Raw genomic sequence first — 22,466 nt, forward strand, 5'->3', positions numbered from 1 at the left:
GAAAGTAATGTAAAAATGCTTGACAAATGTGTCCTCAAGGCAGGCTATGGATACGCAGTCCAAGAGTCAGCCTCAGAAACAAGATGCTGAGACCTATAAAGAGTCTATGCTCTATTGTGTAAGATTGTCAGGCTGGCAGCTGGGGAATCTCCACCCACTAAGATATCGAATAGAGATTTCCCTCATGTCTCTTCTGGTACATTCAAGCAGGACTCCACATGAAGGCTAGTTCATTGTTTCAAATCACATTCCTCCCTAGTGCAACTAACTTGCTTTTGTTATAAATATCTGTGTCTGAAAGAAGTTTCCTACTCACAGCCCAGCATTTTACCTTTTACTTAATGTCTAGTTAGACAATCACTTAAATTAAATAATAATTTAAGCATTATGCTTTCAGTACTGACTCAAAGAAATGGGCTGTGTGGAAGAACACACCTAAGTATCTTCTAGAAGACAAAACATGTGACTGGTGGAAATGGGTATCATGTACGTGAAATATTTCATCACTGCGCAATCTCATGTTTCTCCTCTCCAGACTAAAACTTGAATAGACCAGGTAATAAATGGAGAATATGGCATCTCTTAAGATGGATCCATCTACGTCTAGCCATCTTATTTGATTTTCAACTAATGGCAGTCTGGAAATTCTTGGAGAGCTTTAAGCTCCAATTTGGACAAATACTCCTCTTGGAAGGGAAACCACACCAAGGAGACACACCTTCAATGACTCCCTTCAGGAGGTATAAATGCCAGCCTCTCAAAGCAGTGATTGTTCAGTTTCTCAAGGGCCATCACTCCATGTTGAGAATCGCAGCTAAATTATAGGCTGGTCTCTAACTGGTCTTTTCCTTGGAAGATCCACAATGTTTTGTCAAAGCCTGGAGTCCTCAGATTATCTTGACCTCTGTCAAACTGCTTTTGTTAATCCACAATCTCTTTAGAATAGACAAAGGTCTACTGAGTCATGCAAATTCTTTCTGGACTACTAGACAGATACTACTGATGATGAGGTATTGTTGACATGCCTGCGGAACGTGACAGGGATACGGCACTATCATTTTCTCTGAGGTGTTATTCATTTCTCTGGAAGCCTCACAGTGCAGAGCCCAAGAGGCTTCTATTATCAATCTTCTTCAGTGTCCCTTTAAATACTGTGAACAAATGACTTTTGCTACCTTTAAGTACGCATAAACTTATATTAACACAACCAAACTGACAAAGGGAAAACACCAGAAAAAAAATCCAAGTTGAGTTGCAAACATTCTGCCATATATTTCACTTTATAGCAGTCTCAGATGATGACCCAGCATGCTGATCATTTTAAGAACACTTTCAAAGCAGATTTGACAAAAAACAAAGAAGGCACCAATGTGAGATTTCTAAAGATAGCTACAGCACTTGACCCAAGATTTAAGAATCTGAAGTGCCTTCCAAAATCTGAGAGGGACGGGGTATGGAGCATGCTTTCGGCAGTCTTAAAAGAGCAACACTCCGATGAGGAAACTACAGAGCCTGAACCACCAAAAAAGAAAATCAGCCTTTTGCTGGTGACATCTGACTCAGATGATGAAAATGAACATGTGTCGGTCCACACTGCTTTGGATCTTTATCAAGCAGAACCTATCATCAGCATGGACGCATATCCTCTGGAATGGTGGCTTAAACATCAAGGGACATATGAATCTTGAGCGCTTCTGGCATGTAAATATCTTGTTGTAATTGAAATTAATATACTTGAAAATGTAGAAAACATCCAAAAATATTTAAATAAATGGTATTCTATTATTAACAGTGTGATTAATTGCAATTAATTTTTTAAATCGCTTGACAACCCTAATTTCTGTCAATCCCAGCTTTAATAACAGCTTGTTTTTAGAAAAATACTGTCAACTGGCCAAATAAGTCACTTAGCTAGTGACTATGAGAATCACCTACCCATGAAGTTTGTTTTCTCAAAGTAGGACACATCTTTTTCCTTTTAGGACGTCTTCATTGAATAGAATTTTAATACATTTTAAAAGATCAATAAATCAAAACATATTAACATATTAACACATGTTAAATATGCCAAGAGAAACAGTATGAATTGTTAAGCGAGTTTTCATAATAACCTTCTGTTGAGACTACAAAACCATTGATGTAGGAAGCATATGTTGACTGCCATGAAGCAAGACTCAACATGACCGGCAGTATAATTGATTTTTGACACTCAAACAGAAGTCACCCAAGTATGATTCGGGAGAGGCTACAGTTGCTTAGCTGAGTCCATAAATGAAGATCATAACACAGTGGTGAGATACTCCTTATACTCCAACAGTTAGCTATGTTTTCCCACTGTTGATTTCCTTTTTTCATCCTTTCCTTCACCACTGAGCCATACACACAGTAACATTCAGAACGATGTTTGCCTCTTTTTATTACTTATGCAATAAAATCAGACTCACTAAACTCAGTTAATATAACTAATTACTTTTAATTCTGAAAGCTGCATTACTGAAATCATGCCAAGACTACAAAATCATTCAATGGAGTAGACTCCCAACTGGAATGTAAGTCTTAGTTACTGAAAACACTATTTAACATTTTAACACTGATCTAAATGAACACTGAACAAGAACTCCCTGCACTTATAACATGTTCTCAGACTGACATTTAACCTCCTGTCTACAGGTCATAAAATAAAGGTATTTACTAACATATTCCTAAAAGGCTCAGAACACAAAGCCTACTCTTAAAATCTATGTAATTGATAGAACAGACGTTGCTAAATGTTCAAACATTTTAGGCAACCCTTCAAAACAATTAAGCACAAACTTGCAAAGATCAAAATCCTCCTTATGAACAATGATGTACAATTTAAGTTCTAAAACCAAAAGCATTGTTCCAACCTTAGTAGCATATATGCCAAGTGTTCTTATTTATAAAAAATTATAATATAATATTCATTTTCTCAGGCTCTTTCCAGAACAGTTTTCCCTCTCACAATATATTTCTAAGAACTTAAAAAAAAAATAAAGTGCGTGTCCACATGTTTTCCTCAGGTTTCCCCACTTACAGCTTTTTAACAGCTAGCAGGTAAGGTTGAGATTTTGAAAAAGACCCCTCTCCCTTGAAATATACAACTTTCTGTGCTGTTACATAAATACTGAAGGCCTGTTGTGTTCTATTGAGAACTACAGTCACAAATAAATCAGTATAATTATCCAAGTTTCCCAAAGCCTTTCCCCATCTTATTAGCAGGTCAAAGAATGTATGTTGGATGAAATCACCAAATCAGAATTGGGCGTTGGCCCCAAAACAGCTACAGGAAGAAAACCAACATTGCCCTAATTTTATGCATATAATTTTCATCTAGAGGTTATCAGCCACCAGTAGGAGTTGACAGATTCTGTAACCACGGCAGCAATGTTATTTAACATTATGTACCAGATATCTGAAAAAAAACAAGAGGTTTAGAGATGTAGGTTAGGATTCTCATCTGCAGTATTTGTATCAATAAGGTGTAGTTACATACAGGAGATTGGACCATGTAAAACTGGCACTTTCTAATTCAACTATCTGCTTACAGTCTATTTCCAAGTCACACCCGCTCCATTTTCCTGACAGAGGGCCAGGTTGTGTGCGGTTCCCACTGACTTTGATGGAAAGCTACCTGGATGATAGAAATAAAAGTTTCTGATCTCATGTTGAGTCTTTAGTGCTGGAGGATAGGGTGCACACTTGTCACTAAGCAGATTTTACATGAAAACTACTAATGCCCTAATTCTCTGCTCAATGCCAAGCATGAAGTAGCTGAGCACTGGACAGATGGGCAGAAAGGATAAGTGTGATGGACACATCTTGGCAAGCCGGTAGAGGTACTTCAGAGGCTCAGCCCAATAACTAAAACAGCAACTGCTGGACACTGGAGGAGGAGCAGATCCTCTGACTGTCCTTCCCACTCATACTCAGTCACCCCATTCAGGTTGCCACAGGGTCAGCCTTCAACAGAGCTGCTGCCAGGGGAGCAGAAGCAGAATTTGTGCCGAAGAAGATAAAAATAGTAATTCCCAAATCACTGTTTACTGTTCATTTTCTAGCTCTTAGTTTTTAAGAGTTCAGAGACTAGCTATAAACAGGTGAACGTTATCTAACAAGGTTGGGAAAAAGCTGAGGTAATCAAACAATAACAGTCCTCCACTCTTTTGTCAAATATTTCTAGCTAATTTCTTCTGTTGCAATTTTACTACCTTGTTACTTCATCTTTGACAGCCCATCTATAGTTCCCTTGAGGACTAATCACCATGAACTTTAGCATTTCTCTGGAAGAGGCATTCAAGTATTAGTCTCCGAACAATACGCACTAGGAAACTGAAAACAATGCCTTCTAGACTGGTAATAAATAACTGAAGCTGTAGCCTGCCATGAACTTTGAAAGGGTTCTATATGTTAGGAAACGCAGAAGCAAAATTATTCTGCTTCTTGTTTGCCAAAAATATCTTGTCAGGAGAAACAAATGCTAAGAAAAAGATTAAAGCCATTTCAAAGCTAAAGCAGCTAGGTTAATTAAGAAGCAAAGTACTATTCATAACTGACTGGCAAAACAGCATTTCACAACGGTCAGCATCATTTCAATCAGCTATAGGAAAGTAAAAGTGAAACCTCCTCAAACAGCAAACGTGATCGCTAATCTATAAACAAAATAGATGAATTTATGCACAGAATATGGTCACTGCAACATAACATAGCCAGGATAGTTTGCTTAAACTCTAAATTACACTAAATGTGTAAATAACCTATATTTATAAAAACAGGTATTAGCATCCTAAACACTGCTCAATTTGGAGACTGCAAATACAGCTTCAGAAAGAAATCAATCTGTACCCTTCCAGCACAAATTACAAGAACAAATATTTGTCACAAACTACAGATATTTTAATGAATTGCCATAGGGAGAGTAGGTAATTTTCACTCAAATAATGCATGTAAAGTCACCACAAACATTAAGATACAAAAAAAGCTAACACATGGCTTATGTTGCAGCAATTAAATATCCAGTGAATAGTTCTTACATTTACACTTAGTCTTATTTTATGATTAGTGAGCTGAAATGAAAACAATTGGATTTTGATTCAAATATATTATAGGAAGTCTTTCTGTAAAGAAAATTGCCTTGTAAATATACAGAATCTCATCTGATCTACACAAATAAGACTGCTTGAGACCCCATGAGAAGTGGTAAAGACAACCTTACCAATTCACTTAAGGAACAAGGAAATTAAAAATTATCATCATCACTATCACCTGCAGGGAGTAATTTATCATTTTTGCTCATCACTGGTATCATGTTCCAACAGCGTGTGGCTATAGCAGATACAATTAGGCAGCTGGCCACAGAAGTAGGAGGATAATGTGCTTTTGATGGAGTTTATCCAAGCATGGAGATGGAATGCTTGTAATCCATGCAGCAGAGAAAGTTACTACATATCTCAGAAATACAACAGATATTTTAAAAACTATTTCTGTAAAAAAGAATACAGAACCTTGAGATGCCCTATTGTATAGTCTTCTTGGCACAAACTGATTATGAAGATAAGTCATTTTTAATAGTATGCTATAGCGATGCATAAATTACTGAATTTAAAACAAAAAGTGGATTCTAGAATGTGTTTGACGTTGATACACATTACAGAAGGCTTGGGTTTCCAACCTGAGTCGGAAGATATTCAATACTATGATTATGGTTCAAATTAACACGTATGTATTCAAATACCTCTTATTGTAACTGGCAAATGAGTTCTTAAGTGCAGAAACTGACATTGCTCAAAATTCTAAATTTTTTATAAATACAACTATCCTTTGATTAAAATTACTTTAATCAAAATTAACTGAATTTGTATTTTAAATCACTGAGATTTTAGTATATCAATAACGTCCTCTTATTCATTTTACCGTTGTCCATCCCCTTTCAATAAAAATGCATAACCTGCTCTTTGACAACTTCTCCTGGGAGTAATGAACAGACACTGCCATTTTCCTCCCATGGGATATTGCCATTCAGCAAGAAAAGAACCAAACAACCTTGACAGGATCATGGGGGAAGCATTCAAACAAAAGAGAAAGTTCATCAATTGATCTGAGGGTAATAAACCATTATATTTTAATCTCAAAACTCGCATACAATTAATAGCAAACACTGAACTTTCAAATTCAATTGACGGCATATTTTCCTAACAGAATCTATTGACTGATTTCAGCCAAATATCTCATTAAAATCTGCAAGGACAAACTTAGTTCTCTAACAGGAAAGATGTGCTTTTTAAGATAATTAGGGGGTTTTTTAAGCAGATTAATTTTGTGAGGTTGAAATTAGGTTAATCTGCACCAAAAGCATTTAGAACTGATTCATTATGATCAGCTTGAGACTGTTTTGCGCTCTCAGAGAATTTTCAGAGGGTTTGAGAGCAGAATTTAAAAATCAAGGTGATGCCAAGAAAGCAAAAGCTTAATCCTCTAAGAGATTTCATTGGAAGAAATGAAGAGAAAACAATGGAAAGAGAAAACTTTGCCAGAGTAGAGGCTTGAAAATGTATGCTTTCGAAGAGCTTTGAAGATGAAGATCCAGATACATCTAATATTAAATAATAAGTTTATAGTCAATTTTAAACATTTAATTTGACTTAACCTTCACATATTTCCCAAGTCAAATGAAAAACACTTCCCAAAAACTCTGCAAAATTGTGTTTAATTGTTTGAACAATTGAAGAATAATATTAAGAAACATGACTATTTAAACAAACAAAAAAAATCAGTTCTTTTTCATGGATTTTATAGGATAAATAAATAAAAAAAGTCACAGGATCAGTTGGAGTAGTGCTGATCCATAAACACTGCACATTAAACAGGGTGACATTAAGGGTATGTCTACACTGCATTGTAAACCCAGAGATCAAACTCAAGCTCAAAACTACCTTCGCTTCCATCTCCACGTAAATTGTGCTAACCCAAGGCTCAGAGCGAGAGTCCCAGGACCCTATGGGGATGGACGGTCCAAGCCTGAGTCAAGTTGGAACCTAGCATTCAAGCCATATTGCTTTGCAGTGTAGATGCAGCCCCACTGAACCCATGCTCTGGGAGTCTATCAAAAGTATTCCACAATCCCGTGGGCTGACTTTCTTTGTCCCCTGGACAGTCAAGTTTTCCCACACCACACCACGAACAAAAAGCTAAAGCAGCTACATTTGGGGAGGATGCTAGAAAGTCTGGGATATGGGTGGTTGGACTCGTACCTGCATAACTCAGTGTTGATGCTGCAGCCCCAGGTTGGGACCCTGGGTCCAACAATTCCTAATCTGAGGTTACAAATGAGTGCAGACGCTCAAGCCCTAGGTTAACAAACCTAGGATCTGCTATCTTGAGTTCTACTGAGCCTAAGCTTTAGTGGGGGAGGATCCCCAAACCCCAGCTCAAGCCTCAACATCTAGACTGCAGTTTTATGGCTCTGAGGCTTGAGTCCCAGGAGCCCAAGTCAGCTAACACAGGTGTTTAATTGTAGTTGATACATTCCCTAAGTCTCTCCATTAATCTGCATTACTTAACTATCTGAAATATCTTATTAAAAGTGTAAGACAGAAATAAAAAAAAGTTAGTGTTACTGAAATCTTCTCCCCCAGCCCCCAAATAAATGAAGTTAATCAGTTTCAGCAATGTTGCATTTAATAATGGGTTACTTTTTGACATCTATTTCAGTTTTGCCTCCACAGCTCACTGTCCCCATTGCTCAACTTCAGTGTTTCTCTCATGGCCCAGTCAGCTCCATTACACTTAATGCAAAACATCCATGTGTACTGCATTTATTTAGTTGCTTTTATAAGGTACTCATAAAATAAACACTGGTGTGCCAGTTTTGCTGACAGAAATTAATGAAGTGCCTGGGCTCTTGGGCTTCTGGAAGCAAGGGACTGTGGAGTAAAATGGTAACTTCTAGAAGGAAGGATAGATCAATCCTCTAGAATACACCTCAAATCAGATTTCAGTAACACTTGCAGTGGATGAAGTGCAAGACTGATTATATTTCGACTGACATACCAGTCAACTAAAGGCAACATGGACCGATTTAAAATCACCAAGTGGAAAGCTGTGATTTAAATCATCAATTTTAATCAACTTCTCCATTTGTATTTCAGTTATTTTCTAACGAAAGGCACATTCTCATTGGCTGATATATCACTAAAATATGTTGATTTACAACTAAATAGAGCCTTTACACTACAGTTGGTACATTTTTTGCTACTTAGGAGGACAGGTATTTATTTATTTAAGCAACTATATAGCTTAATATTTTCAGATTCTTATAAACTGTACATTTTTATTATGTTAGCGAATGGTGAATGATACATTGATATATTTACTAGATAATTAACTTCTTGCTCATGATTTGTGTCAAGCTGCAATAGAATGGTAACTGGAATTTAATTATAAATTCCAGCATATAAAATGTATTTTTATTAAACAAAACAACCTTAAATGTTTGGGATAGATAAACTTCTCTTAAAACAATGTTTCCCATTTATAACTAAATGATTTATTAAAACAGAGGGATTAATTGTAGTCAATAAATTAAACTGATTATTTAAGGTCAGCCTGGGAAAAAATTTCAAATATGCCTAATTCAAAGAGACTGGATCTTAAATTCTTGGTCTACACTTCAAAATAACTTTGGTATAACTACGTCACTCAGGGGTGTGAATAATCCGCTCCCGAGTGATGCAGCTATACTGACCTAAGCGCCAGTGTAGACAGCACTATGTTGGTGGGAGAGCTTCTCCTGTCAATATAGCTACAGCCTTTCATGGAGATGGAGTTAAGCCAATGGGAGAGCTCTCTCCCGTCACCTTAGAGCATCTTCACCAGACGCGCTACAGCGTGCAGCTGCACCGATGTAAATTTCTAGTGTAGACCTGCCCCATGTCTCTTGAAAATGATATAGTCTCCTAAGTTACTGAGCCTGACCTACTGTGCTACATCGATAAAGCCTGACCTCAAAACTTAGACCCACCCCCCCCACACCACCCGCAATTCTCTTTATATAGAAACTCAGCCTTTGATGCCAAGTTTTTGATAGAGGATTCAGCATGAATTTATCATATTTATTTAATAAATAAATTGGGGAATGGACCACCAAAATACCCAGAGAGAACCTGCTTCACTACAGAAATAACCCCCCCCCAACTGCACTCCTAGTTGTCACCTAACACTGAACACTTGAACCAATACAGGGTATCCAACACCTACAATCCATATGCAATGGGGACCCCATTCTGAAAGAAATCTTTCCTGAACCACCTCTTCTGGACTCCAAACTATGCCCTAATCTCTCCAAGATCAGCAGCAAGCTCCTAACAGACTAGGACACAGTACCTCAAAGTAGCACAGAACCCTACCAGGACAACAGATGCAAAATCAGCAGATAAGTCCACTGCTATTATGATCAACACCCCCCAACACACTTTTCAAGATCCATGGGTCCAACACATGCCTATATCAGCATGTGGTAGTGCACAGAGTGAGGTACAAGTGCCCCAATAGCAGCTATGTGAGTGAAACCAGACAATCACTATGCTCATGAATGAACACACACAGGAAAATGAAAGACAAATACCACCTCATTACAAAGTGATCTCTCTGTATCTGAGCTATCAGTCCACATCCTCAAAGGAAACCTGCAGAACACTTTCAAAAAAATGAGCTATTGTAATAGTCTTTGTACAAAGTATGCCTTTTGAGGGGATCATTTGAGAACTCAATTTGCCGGTCATTATTGTCCTGGTAAAATATGTGTAGCAACATTGTATGTAAAGTTATAAGATTCCATTGTATGATGTTACTAAAACATGTTCGAGGTCTGGGGAGTTCCTCAAGCCAGGTATAAACAAGGTCAATGGGCCATTACCTGCTAAGTGGCTATTGAATGGCAAGAAGAAAAGTCTGCCTGGTGCTATGCTCCCAGCTGGAAATGGTTCTCAGACGGAAGACAGAACTATATAAAGAAGCGGCAGACACCCCAATGGACCCCCACCCCCTTCTCTCTCTCTGTCCATCAATTCACTGAACCAGAAGGAATAAAGGAAGCAGCCATTACACAGAAGTAGTTGTCCTGGCCTAAGGAGTTTGGCCAGTAAGAGTCTTGAGAGCATGTGCTGAGAAAAACTTAACAAAACATGTTAAACTAAAGTAAAGTTAGGCACCAGTGGCTTTTTATCTTTATCCGTCTTGTAACCATTTCTGCCTTTTATTCAGCATTACTTGTATTCACTTTAATTAACTGCAAAGAGATTTTAACAATAAAACAAGTTTATCTGAACCAGTGTCTTTGAATAGAAACGTTTGGGAAACTCCACTTGAGGTAAGATTTGTGCATATTATTGCTATTAATAAAAACGATGGACTTTATATAAGCTTGTATTATCTAGGAAAGGGCTAGGCCGGGGTAGGCAACCTATGGCACATGTGCCAAAGGTGGCACGTGAGCTGATTTTCAGTGGCACTCACGCTGCCTGGGTCCTGGCCACCAGTCGGGGGGGCTCTGCATTTTAATTTAATTTTAAATGAAGCTTCTTAAATATTTTAAAAACCTTATTTACTTTACATACCACAATAGTTTAGTTATATATTATAGACTTATAGAAAGAGACCTTCTAAAAACATTAAAATGTATTACTGGCACGCGAAACCTTAAATTAGAGTGAATAAATGAAGACTCCGCACACCACTTCTGAAAGGCTGCCGACCCCTGGGCTAGGCAGTACAAAACATACATTTCTGGGGGAAAATCTGGGACTGGGAGTGTTTTGGGGTCACCCTGCAATGTAATTCAGGCTAGAGCGCGCTTAGGTGTGACTGGCACGCTACATGTGCACCTGGACATAGCTGGGAGTAACTTAGGGCTTGTCTACAGTGGCAATTTACAGCACCGCAACTTTCTCACTCAGGGGCGTGAAAAAACACCCCCCGAGCGCAGCAAGTTTCAGTGCTGTAAAGCGCCAGTATAGACAGTGCACCAGCGCTGGTAGCTATGCCCTTCGTGGAGGTCGTTTTTTTAGAGCGCTGGGCGAGCTCTCCCCCAGAGCTGCACTGCACCGCACAAGGCACATTAAAGCTTTGCCGTGGCAGCGTTTTAGCATTGCCAGCGTAGACTAGTCCTTACATGCTGTAGGCTGTTTGTGAGCAGGCCTGACGGGAGGCTACAGCAGCAAAAGAGTGGAAAGGGCACCCCAGGCTAGAGGTCACAGCTACTCACTAGTCTAGATTGTACCATGTCACAGCCATAACTTTGCCAGACACTAAAAATCACGGACTGAATAGAGCCACTGGATTTATGGCTTATTACAACAATCTATAACCCATTAACACTCGACCCACAACTACTCCCCCATCCTCTCCTTTCCTCGCTATGACTGGAGGCCTATTAACAGGCCACCTCATCTTGCATGGCCCTTTGAAATATGTGTCATCTACTTATGCTAAACAATCTCTTCCATCTAGTATTTAGCTAGTAAATTTCCCAGACCTGAAGAAGAGTTCTGTGTAAGCTCAAAAGCTTGTCTGTCTCACCAACAGAAGTTGATCCAATAAAAGTTATTACCCCACCCACCTTGTTTCTCTGATATCCTCGGACCGACAGTTACAACAACACTGCATACAACAAAGTACAGTGTCATTTTTATGTTAAAGAACACGAAAGTCAGAGCAGGTACGTACATCATTTTCTTTTATCAGAACTTTTGTCAGATACATAAAAAGCTTTTAGATTTTCTTCCTATAGTGTAAAATATAAAATAGAGTATTAAAAACATAGGAGCTGATGCATTCAAGGAAAGTCTTGTAATGCTGTTTTCAAAGCACAGAACTGTACCTCAAAAATTCTCAATACAAATATGGACTTTTATTGTTCATTTACTGCAAGGTTAGGCAGCCTGATGTGACAGATGGACTGTCAGCCTCTAACTAAACCTCCACACTCCATCATAAAAGGAGTGGAAATTCTACTCATAAAATGTCAATAATCCGACATGATTAAGTGCAAAATACTTGAGAGATTTCTACTTGGTTTTTTAAGACCTGTGTTAATCAGAAAATTCCAGAAACAAACCACAAGAGCTCACAAAGCTTCAAAACTTAAATCAACATCTAACCTACATTACCTTAAAAGAGTTGCACAACAATAGAAGAAGATTTTGTAAAGGTCCAGTATTAGAGGAAAGTAATATTTTAACCAATATCCTGTTTTGCTATATCAAACAATACAGGACGACAAAGACCACGTGGCGTTCTCTAACTGATGGTAATTATTCAAAGAAGAGCAAAGAAATTAGTTTCACCCTACACCAGCAATTTTATTTGGTTACAAGATCAAGAAATCATTTTGTCACAATTAAAAAATAAAATGTTTTCAAGTTTTTAATTAGGCAATATTTAACATTTTATTATGAAATGTTTATGCATATAACAGAATTGCACTGAGAATTTGCACATTTCACTTTGCTTGACACACATTCAATAAACAAGAGCACAATGTTAACCACAACATTTCAATTTACTAAAACATGGAGAAACACCCAACTATGCATATTTTTACTCCTCTTGACACACACGGCCAATAGCATTATTGGGAGGTACACGTAGAGTGCTAGGAAGTGGTTAGATTTTAAGATTTCCTGACTTGTGTAGCTAATTTCTCGATTTTAACATTACATTAATGTGAGTTTTTGAATTCTATATTTATTATATGGCTATACATATCCTTTTGCCCAATCTGTGACTGCTTATGTCAGAAGAAATGCACATCATTTTCTTGAAGCAATAGAATTTAACACGTACACTAGGCTGCTGTCCTTTCACATTACTGTTTACACATTCGTTTTTGTCTGTCTCTGTCCTCATTTCTGTGACATACTGAGCACTTGCTGCAAGATAGCAGGCATCTACAACTCCCACCAAAATCAATTTGAGTTTAAGATGCACAGCACGCTCCAGGACTGTGCCTTCAGCACCTATTACAACAGCCCATTAATAAAGTTCACCCTTTTGTTCTAATACACATTAATTGGAAAAAATGCATAAAAATGCAATTTTAATTGAGAAATCAGGTACACAGAAGACAGGAAATTCAAAATGTAACATCACTGCAGCAATTCACACTTTCCTACTTATTTTTATGGTATACATTTAACACGCAGTTACATATTAAGGAAGCTTTACAAAATTGTATGCACCTGCTTTCCCAGGGTAATTTTAAGTAAAATTTCACTAGATTCCCTCTCTCCCCCCCCCCACTATTGTCTCCATCATGGTAATAGCTGGTCTGGTAGATTTTGTGCTTGAACTTAAATCTTTTCATGATAATTTTGCAAGGCTGCATTTGAAATACACATTTAAATAAGAAATCAGGCATTAAAAATAATTCCACTTACGTGCACAGTGCCTGTGACAGATGGCTATGCCTGTATATTTGATCTATAGTTTTGCATTGTACTTCTGAACATGTTTTAAAAAGGGCTTGTCTACACAGCAAGTTTAGTGTGCAGCAAGCCAGTATGTGACTCTACAGCTCATTAGCTTGCCGTGCACTAGCTTGCCATGTGGACCCTGCTATGGCAGGGTAGAAGTTCCATAGCATGCTCTGATGTACACCATTCCAACACTACGGCAATTACGGAACAGTTAGCGCGCCATAGCGGGTCCACATGGCAAGTTAATGCATGGCAAGAAAGTGTGTTGTAGATTCACATGTTGGCTTGCAGCTCACTTAACTTGCTGTGAACACAAGCCCACAGAAATGTTTCTACTGAAAGCACCCAGCACAAGAGCAATGGCCCTCACTAATGCTGCCATAACAAATGATTAAATAACTATAAGAAAACATTAAGGTTGATGTGATAAGCCCCAAGAGATAGGAAATTCAATTTTAACAACCTTAATTCTGCACATGGAGTGTATATATTAAATTGTCTGATTACATGTACATGTTTTCTACAGCCTTGTAAGGTGCCTCTTAAGATGCACAATAAATGAATTAGGTATATCTCATGACTCGGGATGACAGACAAAAGTAGTACAAACAGCTATGTACAGACATAGGAGTTTAGAAAAGGTTTGATATTTTACAGCATTATATTCTCTAGCTAAACCAGTGCCTGAGTGCAATCAGCAATTGTTTAAAGCTAAATGCAGACAAAACAGGTGCAATGCAGGTGAAAAGTAACAAAACTTTCAGTGAAAAAGCCAACACTGTACCTCCCTCTCACGCACCATCTTGTGAAAACCGTATGTATGGAATCTTGGCAGTCCTTTCAGACTCCACTAATAATGGATACCCAAATAGTAACAGCTAAAAAATGCATTAATCTATTTAAAGGACCAGTTTCACACCTCTGTAAATGCACAGATGAACTGTTAATGGCAATAGTTACACTCATTTATTATCAGCACTTTAATGAATGCACTGGCCTGCCAATCAAGGACAATGTTAGAAAGAATAAGTTGCCTTACCGTACACACAGTGTTTTCAGTAATAATTAAAGTGAAATCCGATGAAAACTCCAGATCTGGAATGGATGTTGTGACACAATCTATACACTATCAAAAAGGGAAACAAATTTGACAATAAACAGTTTAATCAGAATTAAATATACAACTCAGATGAACTTACTACACCCTCCCTTAAAAAAAAAAAAAAGACAACTCATAGTACATTCAACTCCTCAGTGGGAGAGAGTAAACAATGCTACATATTGGAATTTTCTAAAAAACCTAGAACTGTTTTATAATATAATTAAGCAATATTTGTGCAACCCACAAATATCTGTCTATAACCATCATCCCCAAACATTTAAACTTAACATAAAGAAAGACACTAAATAGAAGTTGTGATATGGAGCCTTTCACCATTGGTTGAAGTCTTGTTAAGGCTGGTAGAGACGTAGACTATACCCATTTGGATGTCCTGGCCAACAGTAGCTTAAGCTGAAAGAGTTGTTGGTTTCAGTCTAGCTTCCCATGGACATTTGCCCATATCTCAAAGAACTTATTAATATTAATTGGCACCAACGTTGGCAGGTTCAGCAGAAAAGAATGGTAAACCACAGAGACTTCTACTCTCCAAACCTTGAAAAGACAGTCCTCCATGTTACAGTTGAGGAATACTGACAAGGCCAATTGGGGAACCTGCGTTGTAGCTACCTGTTATGCTGTATGCATACTGTGGGTTAAAAATTTGAAACTAGTAAGAAAACTCAGTACCATTATCAACAGAGCCTCATTACATATTCAATCTTGTCATAGCTCAGAAAATACCTAACTCTGCACATTTTTTTACTGTACGGATTCTTTTGTTTTGCTTACTTACAGCAACTTCAAAATCTGTGCAGCATGGCCAGCACATTTTAGCTAAGAATGAAGGATAACTGAACATTTTACTGAGTTTAAAAAGAGTACACTTCTAATGCCTATACTCTTCCATAGTTTAGCTGAACATCAGGGTAATACTCAAACATTTCTCAATGCTGTACGCCCTTTACAGAATATTTTTCTGAACACAATTCTAATAGGCAATACTCAAAATTAATGAAACAGCTAATGTGAGGAAAGTGTATTAAACTTTTTCCTTTAATAATCTTATGATGAATAGGAACATTTTTATAATTTCCTAGATATTTTAAATCCATTTATTATGTGGAACAGTTACTGATTAAAATTGTTTACCTGTAATGTCATTCTTGCTTCCCTCATTAATTTTACTACTTCTTAGTGTTCATTGCACAAGCAACAAAGGAGCTCAAGATTTATGGATTTATTTGAAAGATATTATTGTTACTAAAAATTATGTAAAAAGAATAAATTTAAACTGTAAAAGAGTGTAAGCATTATATTGGAATTGTATGATGACAGGCCTATTTTATGAACAGATACCCTGGCCTTCTTATACAGCTCAGACAATGATTGTCCCTAAAGGTATATATTAAAAAGAGCTTACTGCACTATTTGATAGAATAAATACATATTTAACTTTAAGACTAGTGTGTTCAGTCATATGACAGAAATAGCGTTAGTGCTATATTATAGGTAAAGTAAGGAGCAACACCTTCAGTTAAGACACTACCTATTAAAAGACCCTGTTTTCAGTTATGACTTAGCCTAAAAGACTGCTCAGGCTGAAATTTTCCATAACAGGTGTCTGCTTAAGTCTGATTTGTCCATGTTAAACACTGGTTCAGTGGTTTCAATAAAAAGCACCAGTACCTCCATCCTTTGGAGCACGAAATTTGGTAGGGGGTGGCCTTTGTATCAAGGATATGCCTTTTGTTAACCATGTAAAAATTCACCCAAATATGCCAAAATTATAAGCCTTGGAATAAATCTCAGAGACTTGCTGGAGCTCAGCAGCTAAATTCTCCAAAGATTCTGTCTGCATTGAGCATGCTGTATTCCCACAGATTCCTAGCACTGACCAAACTGCACCATCCCCACAGAGCAAGCTCCACTTTAGGTTGCAGGGGCAAAGCTGGCCTTTCTGACACAGCTCCTCAGCTGCGGGGTGGTGCCAAGCACAAGAACGGAGAGTGAAGTGATAGCCTCACCTGTGCTATCAATGCCCCTTCCCCCTCCAGTGTGGTTGTTTGCTCCTTCTCCTCCTCTTCTTCCCAGCTGGTGGTGGGAAGAAGAGGAGGAGAAGGAGCAAACAACCACACTGGAGCGCAGATGGGTGAGGATAGGAACAGGAATTGGGGAGACATAAGCAAGATCAGAGAAGGTCTGAGAACAGTAAGGAGGGGAAGGGCAGGAACAGGAAGAAGGACAAGAGCAGGTCTAAAACCACTAGAGAACACTCTCCTAGAAAATCTAAAATTGAACCCAATATTCCTCAAGCCTCAATATTCCTCTACTGTCTAACAAATAACTGTGAAACTCACTGGCAAAACTTGTCTCAAACCCCCTTTTTGTGGCAGGTCAGAAAAGAGAACAGCCTTCTATTGTTACCCGCTATTCCATTAGCTCAAGTATCAGATGACCCATGTTGCAGATCTAAAGATCCTAACCTTGCTAATGACCCATGTGGGTGTCAGAATGGTTCTACAGGATGTAGTTATAAGAGGTTAAGAAACTACATAAAAGATACTACATTATAAGAACGTTAGGGTTGCAAAAAACAAGAACTCTAAAGTTAGGAAATGCCAGAATTAAGGCAGGTAGAGAAAGGAGGGTCTAATGCTTAAGGCAGTTCAGTGCTGTCATGGAGAATTGGATTCTATCCCTGAGTCTGGCACGAGTTCCTGTGCGATACTGGGCAAATCACACTGTCAGAAATCAGGCACTGCAGCAGAACCAGTCTCCAGGCAACTGAACAAGTGCAGTTGGCCTCTAGTAGGCTGCCTAACTGGCTATACTGCCTGACTGGTTGGAAGATTCAGCAGCCTCTCTCTCAAGCCCAGAAGCAGCAGCTGTGATAGCTCCCGCACCAGCTTCTGCTTGTTCCCAACCTTGCTCCTGCCTTGACACACTACTGGTAATCTGGCTCTGACCCTTCAACACTGGCATCTGGCCTCTGACTCCAGCTCTGACCCTGGGCTCCAATTCCTGGCTACTGATTCCTGCTCCAATTACTAGGCATGATTGTCCACATCCCAGTCTCTGACACACGTGAACCAAAATGTTCATAGGTGGCCACTGTATGGCCACCTGGAGTTTGATCTGCAGAAGTGCTGAGCACTCAGCTGCATCAGCAGGAACTCTGCTCTGGACCTATGAATTGCTATAAAATGCTAAGTACTCTGAAAAAAAATCTAGCCCTAGGCTTCTCAAGCTGGGCACCCAAAGTTAGTGGACAGTAGACAATTTTGGCTTTAAATTATACCTCAGTTTCCCATGTGTAAAATGGGAATACCACCACCATCTCATAGGGATGTTGAAAAATTCAATAACGTCTGTAAACACCAAGAAATTATGACAACAAAGAAAAGCCCAAGAAAAAGCAACAAAGAAAATCCCAAAAGGAAATTAATTCTGTATTAAGGGCAGGGCTTGGAGCAGTAAATAAGACATGGGAACACACAGAATAAAGAGAATGGAATTAAATATTGAATAGCTGTTTATTCAGTAAGATAGATCCTTCCTGGGCACTGAATGAGCCAAGTGGTCTTGTTGGAAAATACAAAATAGGGGCAAATAAAGGCTGCACTGGCAACTGGCATTTCGTAACTTTTGAGCGTTTCATTCTGAAACCTTAACGTTTTTACCTTTTTCTTCCTGGATGTAATTATATACACACACATCCCCAACATGATATTGGGACATATAGATGTACAAAACTGGCATCGGTAGCGTATTTCAGGCTGTTGTGGAGCTGCCCATAACTCCATGTTAATTTTGAGTTGGCAGCATACCAGCACATTCTGAAGTCATTGATAACTCATCCTGGACAGGTTATAACACAGCAAGTATAACACTTGTAATCAAGACAGACAGCCCACTGGCCATATTTTAACCTCTGGCATAAAGTTTATAAATATGAGATAACCTTGTATTTGATAAGAGATGAATGTAAACTAGGGGAGCCCTGGGCACTACAAGTATTTGGACAGAACTCCTTTACAGAAGGAACTATCCAGGGAAATTATAGGAGAAATTAATTTACATAGGTTTAAGAGCTCAAATATTCGAAGGAAAGATAGCAACAACTTTTAATGAAAGTAAAGAACATCGACCTAGTTGGATTGTCTTGCCTCCTTACAGTCTTAACATTTCTTGCTGAAGTATAGCCTCTTTTCTCCAGGATGGAGGTGAAAAAGACAAGAAGGAGTGGATGGTGTTTCACCAAAGCTCTCCAGTTGCCTACAGACAAGTCCATTTTATCTACACCCAACAGGAACAAAGACTTCTTTCCTGGCAACCCTTTCTCCTACTGAGGTGGCCTGAACTGTATGTCCAATTCAGTGCACACATTAAAATTTCAGACAACTGAGTGTTCTAGAATTTAACCTCAGCCAGTAGACATACAATATTAAATGAATCAGTATGAAATAAGAATCACAATATCTGTTTACAATGAGAGCTATTTACTTTGTAATCACTCATCTCCGTTGCACTGTCACTATGAAAAGACAGCACAGTCTGGTTCTCAGGGTAACCTGAAGATATAAATTGACATGAAAGTCAGAAATTTGTAGCAAGTTACAATTGCAAAATTATATAACCAGTTTATTTCCTCTCTTCTGGGGCAGAAGAAAGACCTGGAGTAGGGAAAGTGATTTAGAGGAAAAAAAGTTTAATATTATTACTTTTGTATATCAGGAGCCAGAAGTTCCTCAGACTTTAGAATCTGCACTTAGTGTTTGATGTTTAAAGTCAGCCATTTTAATTTTGTGAACACCTTGTTGCATTTGTTCCAGGATTTCTCTAGATTAAATATGCTTTATTAATCTTTTCCATATTAAAAATAGTTATGTTTGAGAATTTATGAATGTAAATGAAAAATCTGAAGAACGCATTTTTAGTGTGCTTTTATTTTATAGACGTATTTGGTACAGTACCTTAACGACACTGGCTTCAGATATAAGTGTACTTGGATCCACTACATCCACAACAGCTTCTGGAATTACAGCCTTCTTCATGCAGGACATGTTGAAGCCATACACATCATCCCAAAAAGCTAGTCTATCTGCATGTTTATTCTTATCACCTATAGCCACCAGGCTAATGGTGCAGATGTCTGGGTAGACTGTAACAAACAGAAAGGACTAGAGGTGAAAAAAGAATGAGAATTCAGATGCTCTTTTAAGTTTTTTAAATGAGCAACAACAAATGAAAAAAGGAACTGATTTTAGTGCTTGTACAGGGATCCAACCAACAAACAGTTTCATAGGCTGAAGTCCTTTTAGCCACAAAATATATATAGGCTACATCAGTGGCTCTCAACCTTTCCTGACTACTGTACCCCTTTCAGGAGTCTGATGGGTCTTGCGTAACCCTAAGTTACACCTCACTTAAAAACTACTTGCTTACAATATCAGACATAAAAATACAAAAGTGTCACAGCACACTATAGCTGAAAAATTGCTTCCTTTCTAATTTTTATCATATAATAAAAATCAATTGGAGTATAAATATTGTATGTACATTTCAATAATAGTATATAGAGCAGTATAAACATGTCATTGCCTGTATTCAATTTTCCCCACACTACCTTGGCAACATGCCTCAGGAGAAGATACCTGTAGGGTTGAGCCATGTTGCCAGGATATGGAGGGGAAACATTCCATGGAGAAGGCCCTGGGCCATAGGACATTCTTCGGCTTTTATGTTGAAACTACCCATAAGTGAGTATACCAAAGCCTGAAAAATTTACCAGGCAGCTACTAGCCAAAGGCCTTTAGGAAAACTGAAGAAAGCCTACTAGCAATGTGAAAGGGCAAATCCCTCATGAAATGTCCTCCACCAGAAGGGAAAGAATGACGTGATGCCTATTGCAGTGCTGTCTATCTTTTATATCAGCTTCTGGCTGATAGATGTTTGATGGCATTTTTAAGAAATACCTTCTGGCTGCCGGAAAGGAGGAGGAGTTCTCTCCCCCTTCTTCCTATCTTCAAGGAGTTTCCTCCCCACACACACACACACTATATTTGGGACTCTACCACTCCCCACATCCATTTATGACTGCTCCTTTCCCATGAATAGGACCAGTACCTGTCTCTGATTATTGCTTTCTCAAACAGCAGTGGTAGAATGAGGGTATGCCAGATCGGCGGGCAGCGATTGATCCAGCAGGGGTTGATTTATTGTGTCTAGTCTAGATGTGATAAATCGACCCCCAAGCACTCTCCCATTAACTCCTGTACTCACGAGAGGTGTAGGCAGAGTCGACGGGGAAGTGGCAGCAGTCGACTCACAGCAGTGAAGACACCCTGGTGAGTAGGTCTAAGTATGTCAACTTCAGCTACTTGAATAACATAGCTGAAGTTGCGTAACTTAGATCGATCCCCCACTAGCGTAGAACAGGCCTAACACTCTTGTTTAATGGTTACCCACAGTGAAACTGGTGGAGGGCATGGATCAGAGTTCACGTCGCACTCCCTGTCAGCACCCGGCCCAAGCCAGAGAAGCCAATAATCCAACCAGTGGACTGAATTCGGTGATTGAATCCTGGTCACGTGCCACTTGAGGCACACTGCACATATGCTAAGAAGTGAAACTGGTCCCGTGGCAATTTCACTCAGTTGTTGACTGGAAAAGTGGTGAACAGCAGTAGCACTGGAAATCACAGTCTGCAGTCTCAGGAGAACAGCACTGCATCAGCTGGAAAGTTACCCTCACATTGGACTGAGAAGTTAAAATGCCACCTTACCTTTTACAGAATAGATGGCTAGGTTTCTCCCCAGAGGAAAGTTTCCTACTTGCCACTGGTGAGATGTTAAGCCTTTATTGGAGGATTTATGATTAATAAATACACACAACTGGACTTTTTTTGTCTAAATATAAGTAGTAAGCACATTGCAGGGAACTTTACCATTTTAATGTTTTTACAGAGAAGTGCAGAAAAAGGTAATAAAATCCAAACTAGCTTTCTCTTTTCTTTTCCAGCATCTGGTTAACTGTAAAATTGATTTAATCTTCAATACTTGAAATTTAGCTTTATGAGAATGAGCATGATGGAATCAGTGAGATGCTAGGGATGTATAGGAAGACAAATATACAAATAGATTATATAATTTCCCTTTTTAATACACTGAAAAGAGGAAATAGTAAACTGAAAGGTACTTTTGTGTAACATTCCAAAAGAAGTTCTCCTTAGTTTAAAAAAAAAAAAAAAAGGCATTTTGCTAAAGAAGCCACTCTCTTTCATACAAAATATTCAGTAAAAAAGCATCACCTTTGACATTTGGAAAAGTTCTACATAAATAAGCAAGCATGGTGTAATATTCTTAATAGATACTATAGCTTTCTGGCTAGCTCTTTTAAATAGTCTTAATTAACAATATTTGTAAAATCTAAGTATTAACTACTTTAACACCCCACTGATTAGGAGAATATCATCCCCACTCTACAGATGAGAAAACTGAAGCAAACCTATTGACTTTTTCCAAGAGAGGGCTCTGATTAACTCAACAGGAGAAAGGAAACATGATGAGAGCTAAAAGGGCAGCAGACCAACATGTACTGTTTGCAACAAATCAGATGCTTTCCACACATCTGACAGCTGTCAGACAAAACCAGCATCTGGCTTGTGAGTGGTTTCCTGGAGCAAGTGACAAGGGGCTGCAGTTTCTGAAAGCTCCCCTATTGCTGGTCTGTGCCAGAGAGACTTGCAAACTGCATTTTGTTAATTTTTGCCTCCCAGCATTCCAAGCCTCCTCCTGGATCACAAGGGACACCCCAATGAGAATGCAGACTATGTAATAACCGACTCACGAAGCAAGCAAAATGTCCTGAATGTT

The 22,466-nt window shown here is 38.6% G+C and overlaps 1 protein-coding gene across 1 annotated transcript in view; it reads right to left on the minus strand.

The window, feature by feature from the left end:
* Positions 1 to 22,466, minus strand: part of PRMT3 (protein arginine methyltransferase 3) — a 103,192-nt gene that overhangs the window by 20,684 nt on the left and 60,042 nt on the right. The window contains exons 12-13 of the mRNA XM_037899954.2: positions 19,566 to 19,753; positions 14,530 to 14,616 (exon numbers count right to left, since the gene is read on the minus strand). Of these exons, the coding sequence (XP_037755882.1) occupies positions 14,530 to 14,616; positions 19,566 to 19,753 (275 nt within the window). The remainder of the gene's footprint in view (positions 1 to 14,529; positions 14,617 to 19,565; positions 19,754 to 22,466) is intronic.

The sequence above is a fragment of the Chelonia mydas genome, chromosome 6, assembly GCF_015237465.2.
Source record: "Chelonia mydas isolate rCheMyd1 chromosome 6, rCheMyd1.pri.v2, whole genome shotgun sequence".
Classification (NCBI taxonomy): domain Eukaryota; kingdom Metazoa; phylum Chordata; order Testudines; family Cheloniidae; genus Chelonia; species Chelonia mydas.